This window comes from Belonocnema kinseyi, chromosome 7 (assembly GCF_010883055.1).
Source record: "Belonocnema kinseyi isolate 2016_QV_RU_SX_M_011 chromosome 7, B_treatae_v1, whole genome shotgun sequence".
Classification (NCBI taxonomy): Eukaryota; Metazoa; Arthropoda; class Insecta; order Hymenoptera; family Cynipidae; genus Belonocnema; species Belonocnema kinseyi.
In genome coordinates this window covers 101,556,204-101,567,220 of record NC_046663.1, presented here as the reverse complement: position 1 = coordinate 101,567,220, position 11,017 = coordinate 101,556,204, and the positions used below count along the sequence as shown (strand labels likewise).

At 31.2% G+C, this 11,017-nt stretch overlaps 1 protein-coding gene across 5 annotated transcripts; it reads right to left on the bottom strand.

The window, feature by feature from the left end:
• Window positions 1-1,007: 1,007 nt before the first annotated feature.
• Window positions 1,008-10,764, bottom strand: LOC117177005 (leucine-zipper-like transcriptional regulator 1). 5 transcript variants are annotated; one of them, XM_033367451.1, is made up of 10 exons: window positions 10,485-10,764; window positions 5,476-5,784; window positions 5,258-5,372; window positions 4,949-5,115; window positions 3,871-4,859; window positions 3,591-3,769; window positions 3,231-3,515; window positions 2,945-3,127; window positions 2,289-2,857; window positions 1,008-1,332 (listed from the first exon to the last, which is right to left on the bottom strand). In XM_033367451.1, the coding sequence occupies exons 1-8, from the start codon at window positions 10,589-10,591 to the stop codon at window positions 3,008-3,010; spliced, it is 2,271 nt and encodes a 756-aa protein (XP_033223342.1). In that variant the 5' UTR covers window positions 10,592-10,764; the 3' UTR covers window positions 1,008-1,332; window positions 2,289-2,857; window positions 2,945-3,007. The 5 variants fall into 5 exon arrangements, with proteins under 5 accessions (XP_033223342.1, XP_033223343.1, XP_033223344.1 ...); XM_033367452.1 differs by having other exon boundaries at window positions 1,008-2,408; window positions 2,504-2,857; XM_033367453.1 differs by having other exon boundaries at window positions 2,504-2,857.
• Window positions 10,765-11,017: the final 253 nt, after the last annotated feature.

The window sequence follows — 11,017 nt, the reverse complement described above, 5'->3', positions numbered from 1 at the left end:
TAATTCAGCATGGTTTCGCAGACGTTGCTGCGAAAAGTGCGATAGCTCCGGGTGTTTCTCGCACCACAGAGCATGCAGCCGTGCCATGTAACCCCGTTCACACACACACACACACACACACACATATATAAATGACAAGCCTTCTAGAAACTTTTTTATTAATAAAACATTTGAAATTGTACAATATGGATTCAGAAGCCTTTAACTTTGTTTAATTTTAAAATTATACCATGTGAAATTTAAGTATGAAAAATATACATTTTTAATCTTGTTTCGATTTGATTTGAATTATTAAAAATGCAGACTTCAAAAATAGCATTTTAAAATTCACGTTTCTAGACTGCTTACATTTAAACTTAATAATTTCCTACTTTTAGCATTTCAAACTCAAAGTTTAAACAATTTAAAATTAAACTCTCTTTTTTGATATTCTAAACTGTCGAAAAGCGTCCATACGGTTACATAAGATTTGATGAAATTATGAGAATGACAACTGGATATAAAGACAAAAAATAAACTTTTTTCAGACAATTAAATAAAAAATTTGACCAAAATTGCAGAATTTTCAAGAATTTTAAATGAAACTTATTTATAAATTCAAAATTGTTATATTGCAATAAACTTAAGAGAATTGGATAAGTTTGTCTACTAAAAATTCAATGAGTTACCTATAATTTATTTAGTCTGAGTTTCAAAACATTGGCGCCATCCTACCTTGTATAATGCTTCCAATCGTTTTCAATTGGGTATCCATTATTCTGAGTTAGGGGTTAAGTTTTCAATACAGCATTTTGATTTTGCCATAATTATTCACAAGCGGTTTTTTATTCTGTCAAACAAACAAAATTTCAAGAATATGAACTTAAAAAGAAGTAAATAAACTTTTTACAATAATATACCTGCTAAATCAAACTGCCTACTTAATAATCATACTACATCACTGTCACATCGTTAAACGGTATGATTTTTACATGTTTTTAATCCATATATACTTTTAACTTTTCATTCGGTATACCGCCTAAACATTATAATTATGTTAAATTACTCAAAATTTAATATCTAACCAATAAACACGTGCGCGTCATGTGTGTTACAAACGAAAACTGCAGAGAGCGTATTGCAGACACGTACATTTACTCAATTCAATCCGACTGGAAACAATTTACACAATTAGCAACCATTTAAACCGATTCAACTTCTGATTACTCTTAATCGTTATTAATCTTGTCCAATCGATTATTTCTAGAAGGGATCCCATTCCAGATTATGTACCTAGTGCGATTCAAATCTCACCGCCTTGGATGTTCTGTGTAGGAAGTCTGGTCGGATTGCCTAAGGAGTATTAATGGTAAGTAAATCAACTTGGATTCTCTGCATCTTTAACTTCAAGCGTTTTGTAAGCCGTAAATAATATTATTTTTACCATTTAAAACACGAATTTACGAATATTTTTCACATTTTCACCAATTTTAAATTGAATTTTCTTAACTTTAAATTAACTTTCCTTCGATTATAACAATTTGTATCATAAAACTGACTGACTACATCCCTGGACTTGAATTCATTTTGGATAATACTTATTACTACTTATAAATAAACTATTGTACTTATTTAAAAGATCTCTCAGATAGTTTTCTTATCTGAGATTTTCAGCTACCCACGCCACTCCACTGAAATAATGGGATAGGGCTTAAAAATGATTTTCAAAAATTAGTGACGTTTGCCTTGTGCATATAAAAATAAATTTAAAGCCCTGGGAAGAAGTTATTTGGAGTATTTTTTTTGTATATTTAAATAAAATGAAGAATTCGCAATCTTCGTTTTATAAGTTTAAAATGCAAAAGAAGTACTACCAAAAATTGATATAATTCATGGTGTATGTAAGATCTATTACTAAAATCAGCCAACTGCAGTAATAATTAAATTAAGGATATTGTTTAACACAAAGTCGATCCAGACACATGTAATTTATTTTAAAATGCTTGAAATTTCAATAACGTAAATATATGAAACAATCTATTTTAGAATTCATTGCTTGTAAAGTTTGCAACTTTTATTTTGAAAAATAATATATGCCTGGAGTCGCAAAAATGTGTTGATTGCATCAAAGCTATTTTCAAAATGTTATATGCAAAATATATTTTAAATTTCTTGATTCGTACGTGCTTACGGACAACATGTCAAACACATTACAACAGATATGTGAATATATAAATAAATAGATCGTCACAAATAAATATATGCATGTAAATAAATAAACAAAAATTTGTAGTGTAAAAAAGGATTACTTTTATGAAGACTTTATGACAGTTAAACTTTTCTTAACTGCCTTTCGTGTTTCGGAATCCTCAAGGTTGGACCGCAATAATTTAAAATATAAAAATGGACCCAAATCTTTTGGGCAATTTCTAGAAACGAAAACATTCAAATAGAGACTGATATAATTCACTCAAATTTATATGAGTCGGTCTGATATTTTCGCCTACAACGTTCCTGAGATTACCTCTAAATGTGTTGAAAGTAGAAGCTTCTATTTCTGCAACATTGCCGGTAGATGGATAAATGATGCTTTAAGTGAAACTTGATGAAAGAGCATACAGCGTTCGACGAAGTTCTTCTTTCCGATCAGAATATTGCTGATTATTTACTCAAGAATCCGCATTTCTTTCTTCGTACTTGTAAATCTGTGATCGCTAGCAACTGGACTTACTTGCCTAGTTATACCTGAGAGCTTATTTCGAAAAGGCGACAATTCTCACATCTCTGCTGGAGCACAAAATACAGAGTGATCCAAATAATTTTCGCCTACGAAGAGAATCGTTCTTTGGATCAAAATGAAATTTACTGTCCAAAACTTCTGGAAAACAAGAGGGTTCAAGTTAATAAGAAAGTTCATTGTCGAATGTCGAGTTTACACTAAATCTGCTTGCACAAGTGTACGTACTTGAAATGCCATCGAGAGAGACATGTTCCACCTTTTTTTTCGTTCGACCAAGATAGAAATCTGTCAGCAGTCGTTAGCCATATCCTGACATGTTCGTGCCTCACTTTGTTCATCAGCAAGGGCTTCTATAATATCCAGCAAAAGACCCCGATTCAACTGTTTTAATCTGGGTAGTCGCGCCACCTGTTTAAATAAAAAATGAATCATTTTCAAATTATTCTTAATTAGTCATAAGAATTTATTAAACATTCACTACAAACCAATACTAAATTATCAAAACACGCACTTTACTAAAATTGAGCACTGTTAAATTCAAAGCATATTTCTTCATGTCGACAGCCTGCATTCTGTCTGCTGCCTCCAGAATTTGTATCACATTTTCAAACGTCACATTCATCTCTAGGTTCTGCTTGCAAAATGCTTGCAGTCGATTGTTCGTGAAACCGTAGAACACCGGAGTGGTAAACAGGTATAACGAGTCTTCTGGTGGCATGGCAACATCAGCATAGTAAATATATCTCAGGAGAGAATCGAAGGATTCGGAAGACGGAATCATTTCTCCAATTTGGATCTAAAAATTGATAGAAATAATCAAATCGGGTCATCCTAAACATTTTAGGAAATCCATTGTACTAATTATACCTACATTAACTGTATTATTTTCAGGCATGAATGATCGAAACATTCCCTCAAAGTAGCTACACCTAGCAGCAAGTACTGATTTGTGCGCTGGAATCGGAACTCCGTCCAACATTAATGTAATATCACAAAAATCACGTCCAACATGTTTCAAAAACGCCTCCATGTCCTGTTCCAATGTCGTGCCTACACAATTAATAAAGAACATTAGTTCATGTTAAATCAAAAGAACAAATGCATGGTCAGGTATTAAAGAATCATTTTGAGGAGTTTTTCGAATAAAATACCTGTGCCTAATTCATAATATTTAGAAAAATTCTTGGTTTGTGGCATTTGCCGACGTCGGATAATCTCAACCATCAAAGGCTTATCCAGAGTCTCGAATTCCTGGCTCATTACGATGTGATTATAGTTGCTTTCCTTCACCACAAAACTCAAACAGAATTCCTTAATAAAGTAGAGTTTTAGATGAGCTGCATTGTGTAAAACTTCTAAGACGTTAGCGTGACTTATGGTGGCTTCAAGGTAATGGACGCAGAGCTGCTCAAGGCGTTTCATATTGAACTGCACAGCCAGTCGGTAGACGTCCATCATGAGAAGGACAATCCGGTTGCTTAAAGGATCTTCGATTCGCTTAGTAGGATCGATGCGATCTGTGTATATGTAATTTAACACCATCTCAAAAGCTTCGGGCACTGCGTCGATTAACTTCACTTCTAAGAGAGGCAAATCTTTTACTAGTGCTTCAATGGTACCAAACATGTCTTCGCAGTGTTTCTCTCGACGTTCGCGAGCCTGCCTTATTCGAGCTCGGAGAAATTGCGATCGTGCTACTACGATTGCAATATGTGCCGGAATTTTCGTCTCGCTTTCGCCCACGATAAATTCAACGTCACAAAAGAGACGATTATTCAGGAGTCTTCCAAAATCGTCGTGCAAGGTACATTTAGGATAGGAGGAAAATTGAAAACGATATGTCTCGCCAGATCGAACATTATTGTCGATTGTACCTCCAAAAATGAACATCGCCTCACCAATCACAGCCGCTGCATGGAATAGCCGACCTGACGGTATCTGACTATCAGCAGAAGGTAAGACAATGTTCCAGGTTTGTGTGTCAAGATCATAGCAATGGAGATCGTTGGGTAAGGTTGAATCGGCAGTTCCTCCAAATACGTATAGATGACGATCAAAGCTGACCATTGTATGCCCGTAACGGCGAGCTGGTGGAGGTGGTGCTCCCCTTAAAATGTGTTCCGCCGAAATTCGCGTCCACCTTTTGATAACAATTTTCTTATTTGAGCATCTAATCTTTCTTATGCATTTGATTTTGCAAAACAAATTTACAAATCCAAGTCTTATTACCTCTTTTCTCGGAAGTGAAACTGGAAGAGACTGTTGGTGATCTTAGCACCACTCTGCCCACTAAATACAAACATAGATTCACGAGCTACTGCCACTGGAAAGTTGCAGCAAGTCGGTGGACAATCTCCAGACTGAACCACTTCCTCCCAAACTCTAAGATCTCCAGGCTAAGAATCGGGATAAAGGAAATGATATTCAATTACTTGGCACTTCACCTAAGGCCATGAGATCTGTTTTCACTTATCATTCATACGCATTAACATTTTCTGCCTATAATTCTATATTATTAAACAAATAATAAAATATTACCAATAAGGAAATTGTCCACATATCATTTAGGCGTGCGTTGCCGTCGTAGCCAGCAAATATCCACAATTTATTGTCATAAACGGCTGCACCATGGGCAGATCTTGCAACAGGCGTTCTGTCCATTTGAAAAATATTGTTAGTGTATGTGTACATTTAATTCATTTCGACCGACTACAACATGAAGATACACAACTCATTTATTTGACAAATATTCTTACTTTCCAACAAACTTCCATTCTGTCCATTGTCCCGTTTGAAATTTGTACTCAAACAAATCATTTTTATTAGTGAGATTAGAATTTGAGTGGATGTCGCCAGTATAGCCACCAAATACGAACATGGACGAATCATGCACGACTGCAGAATGGTGGTATCGTGGTGCTGGTGGGGCACCGTTTGCAAGAGCTCTACACCATGACTTTTCCTTCACGTCAAAAAGGAGCAAGTCATTTAACATTCGCTTTCCATCATCGCCTCCAAAAACATATATTGCGTCTTTATAAGCAACAACAGTATGTTTGCTACGCCTGTGAAAAAATTGGATTTATGACAAGGGATATGTAGAAAATAATAATTTCATGCAAAAAATAATGGCAGTAGAATTTTAATTGGAAAACTAATTGGGCAGTAACAAATTGAAAAGGGGATTGAAATAGTTGCGAAGAGATGGAACTTTAACAAAACTAAATTATCTTACACATAATTTATGAAGTTATTATGTAAATAGTACCAGAGCGAAAATACGCGATGCACATAGGCGCAACTCGATGAGCGATATGTCGATTGTCAAAAGGGAACTTTTCGAATTCGGTAAGTGAATTTGGGAAGCACGAAGGATATAAATCTCACGAGACGGGTGCCAGTTCCGACGCACGTGGCCTGTAGAAAGAATATTGTTAGTATTTACTGACACTATACAAATAATTTTGATTGTAATTTTGGGTCTCGGTCGCCGTCTTGAGATTTTGTACTTTCTGAAATACATATCAAATTTTTATATTTTGAAGTTCAGAGGGCCCACTTTCAATTGGACTATCGCTTAAAAAAATTCTTGGAAATTTCTAACCCAATTCTTAGTATTCTTCGAAATTTTGATAAATTAATTTTTTAACATTAAAATTTGAAAATACCCATTTTTCAGTTTTAATTTGAAGGAGGACACTTTGAATTAAGTGCTTTTCAGATAAAAATGGCTTGCCTCTATTCTACTAATGTTTGTAAATATATAGTAAAAAATGTATTTGAAAAGATAATTGTCTGTATATCCTTATTGCAAAGATGATAAAAACTTTATTTTAAACAGGACATTTATCCATAAAAACCATTTTGAAATCAATATTCTGAGATCCTTTGTGAAAATGTTCATTCATTCACTTCGCCGGAGTATATGTAGAGAAAATATCATTTGATTAAAATTTTAGTTTAAAATCAGTTTTAATAAAGTCTGTTACAAATATTACTACGTAGTTTCTATCATGAAATATGGGAGAGTGGGGTATGGTCTCAATTACAAAAAACACCCGATTTTGTTGATTTTCATATTAGTTTTTTTGTTGCATAAAATGACTTCCTTCGTTTGGATAGTGACGTGAAGAAATTTTTGTTTTCAAATACATGCCAGAAGACTTATTATGAAAAAATAGTTTCGACGGAAATAGATGGAAATGTCTTTGGCAGAAATGAAAAAATTACATAATTTTTTGAAATACTTGAAGTACGAAAATATTGCATTTTAATAAGCGAGTGTATTTCTTTATACTTCTGGTATCACAAATTGTTTTTATAAACGTTCTAAATATATTAAAATGAATCAAATCTTGCAACAAGACATACGGGGCATGTCATAAACATTTTGTGGAGTTGGTAACAGTGCTTGATAATAGGTCGGTAATTTTATTGATAATGTAGAAAAACTCAGCAATTTATTCATGCCTGTTTTGTCTAATAAAATTCGAGGTCTTGAAGAATAAAGTTATACAGATAAATAAGAAATCGAAACGTAATTTAAAGTTATATTTAATAATAATATGGTAAGTACCAAGTTCACGTTTTATTCATTTTAAAGAGAATATCATGTGGCATGCATGAACTTTGAATTATGTTAATGAAAAATTTGTCTTCAATAGTAGGTATTAATATTATAGATCAATTGATTTTTCTCGCATAAAGGAGCCTTTTTATTTTTATATCAACATATATTTGGATAATTCCATTGTATTATTGAGTTATTAAGATAAAATCATGGATCACATCGTCAAAAAGTTATCACTGATTTCAATTTAAAGATAGTATAAAATGAATTAGTTAAATTAAAAATATGTATCAGTATTAAATTAGTTTTGTATATTTCATTCGGAGATTAAAAATTTGTATGTTGTTACGAAAATTAAAATCATCATTTCAGTTTTGTATATTTGAAATTTAGGTTATCAATTTTCAAGATATCTAATCTAAATAAAAAAATATTTAATCCTAAGCGTTTTAATTTTGTGTGTACAACTTTTTAAGTTTCATTTTGAATCTACAAAATTTTCATTACTCTAAATATAAAACTCTTGATTAAAAGAATAATAATAAATTAAATTTTTAGTTTTCATGCTTTGAAAGCTCTAAAGTCTAAATTGTGAATTCGTTATTTTACAATTTATCACCAATTCAAATTCCAAAATTTGCAGTCTAAATGCTGTGGAATTTAAAAAATGGTCCACTTTTAAGTTTGTAAAATTGAATTTTTCTCAGTTTTAAATACTTAGTAGTGAAAATTTCTAAATTGCTAAGCATAAGAATACACATTTCTCCAGCTTGCAAGTCTTTGGAAATTGTACAATTTAAGCATTCCTCATTTACAGTTTTATTAATATCAAATGCTTTGAATGAAGAATTTTTCAATTATTACGTTTTTTATTTTGAATTGCTTAATTTCAAAAGTGAATTCAAGCTAAAAAGCACACTTTTAATATTGTATTTAATTTTAAATGATGTTTTTAATGTTCGATGATATTAGAGGCTCATTTTAAGCATAAACTCCATTTATTTACCTTCGAATACCAATCCTATGTAGGGAAATGAGAGTTTTTGCTATATATTTAAGTTGATTAACGTTTTAAAACATTTCTCTCTAAGATTGGCACTAATCAATGTACCTTTTATTTTTATTAACTTCTAAAATAATGTTGTATGGCTTTTATGACAAAATATAATTTTTTCGCGATTATAGGAAATTATTACAGGAAAATTATTACAAAAATTTCATATTTTATAGTGAAAATATAATTGCTTTCAAACGATAAAATTTTGAAAATTTTTAAATAAGATACATCATTTTTTAAGGTTTCAATATAAAATTATACTATTTTAATTGCTTTCAATTTGAACCTAATATTAAACAATTCTGGCATGATTTAATTTAATCTTGAAGGTTTCAATCTGAAAATGATCAAGAATTAAGATTCAATATTTCTAAATTTACATTTGGACAGATTTAAAAAGTGGAAAGTCATACAACTTTGATAATATTTGAAAACATTCTGACAATTTTTAATATCATAAAATAAGAAGGTTAAAGAGACCATTAACGTTTGCAATTATTAAATTAGAATTGTAATAAACTTTAGAAATTTAATTTTGTTACTGGAAGTAATATCAGAAAGTACATTTGTTAAATCAACATATAATAAAAATAAAATGATGCAACAAAATGACACAGGAATGATTAAAAAAAGAATTATGTTTCTTAAAAAATGTTTGCATAATTTTTTAAAATTATTGTTGGTTTAAAAAATATACGTTAAAATATTAAACAGACATTAAGCCATAGAACATGTGCCGTTCTCTCGCATTCGGTTCTTTCATCGTTCTTGAAAGTTCAATGCTTAGTCAACTAAACAAGAACATATATCAGAAGTTAAAGGCTTCTTCTTTATTTCAAGCATTTCACTTCATCAAATATGAAGAACTTAGTAACTGAATAAGAAAATTAAAGAACCTAAATAAAACTTTAAATATATTTAATTAAAAAATATCAGTTTCTAATTATGAATTTAATTTTGTTGTACAATTTCAAAAATTTTAAATTGATACCAAAGAACTTCATATATTATCAATTGAACATGATTTTATTTCGCAATAACATTTTTCTAGACTTTAACTAATGAAACGAATCATTTTAAGACACAGGAATAAAGCAGCAACAACATCTCTGCGAACCAATTTCAAGCCGCGAACGGAATGTGTTTGATGTGAACGAATGAAGATTACATTTTTTTTAATTTTGTAAACTTTAAATAAGATCAGATAGTAAGGCATCCAATGTGAAGCTTCAATATTTTTATCGGAAAATAATGACAAAATGTTTAATTTAAAACATTTTTACTTTCTATAAAAAGTAAAATTGTGACTAACCTCAAATGATTGACAATTTACACATATATACACATTTCAAAATTGTTGAACTTTACCCATATTATTAAATTTAAATTATTCGCGAAAAAAAATTTCAAAGAATTTAATTTGTAATTATAATCTTCTAGTACTTAATGGATGACATTACTTTTGAGTTAATCTAAAGACTTAATATCGAACTGTATAATTGCTACCTGAATTTGTATAATTATTAAAAAATGTAAAGCTCTTATTTGTAAAAATATGAATCTTATGGACGAAAAATTAAGGAAACAATGAACTTATTTTTTTATAGTTTTATGAGTGATGTGACTTGTATCGGTCTAATGAATTGATAAAAATTTACAATCAGTGTCGACATGTACGCAATTAAAATTGGTAAGGTGCAACAATATTTTTCATTTTTTAATTATTATTGAAACTTCAATATGATATCAGCTGTCACTTTCTTTCAGGACAACAATATCAAAACAAAATATTGACCAAGTTTCACTATACAAATTTCATGCTACTAACGGTATGCATATGCTAGGTGCACTTGTAGATTGTTATTTGTAGTGATTGTTAGGAAACAAAAAGAGTTTTGACTTTTTAAGATAATGTAAGGCGTTTGCAGAAGTTTTAAGACATCCTTGAATTACCTCCAATTTATAGGTTATGCTCGAAGTTATAAGCGTATATTTCTTATATTCGAATAGAGACGCAGATGACCGAAAAGTCCTTTCGAAGTGCATTAAAATCTCTCGAGAATTTCATGAATCTCATTTTTATTTTTCTGCGTTCTTTAAATTAAACAGGGAAAGAAAGTGAAGAGTATTAAACTTACCTTGCTCCAACAAATTCAGCACATTCCGGCATTCGTTGCCAGCGATGAACGGTCTCAAAAGGACCAAAGTCCAACGTGAGACACTCAGCCGTCGCTACACTATCCATTTTGCCAATATTTAAAAATAATTATAATAAAATATAATAGTGTAACATTTTTAAAACACTTTTAGCTTTTGCCTTTATTATTCATTATTCCACAACCCCATAACTTTAGACGTTGGATTACTGGCACGCCACGCGCTGGTGGAATCGCGCAAGCCTCACTCCCTTGCCATCAGACTCGTTCACGACTACACAACTTTTTTACTACACTTTGTTGAATGTTTGCATTCATGATCACTTGGTATTTACAGTAGCGTAACTAGCATGAAGGGAAACCCCGACAGCTACTCTGTACTGTACTAAATGATCAAATAAAAATCAAACTCTAACCAAACATGCCTTCGACATGTTGGACAGTATAAGCCTGTGACAACATTTCAACACAGAAATGTTTTTTTATAATAATAATAATAATAATAATAATAATAA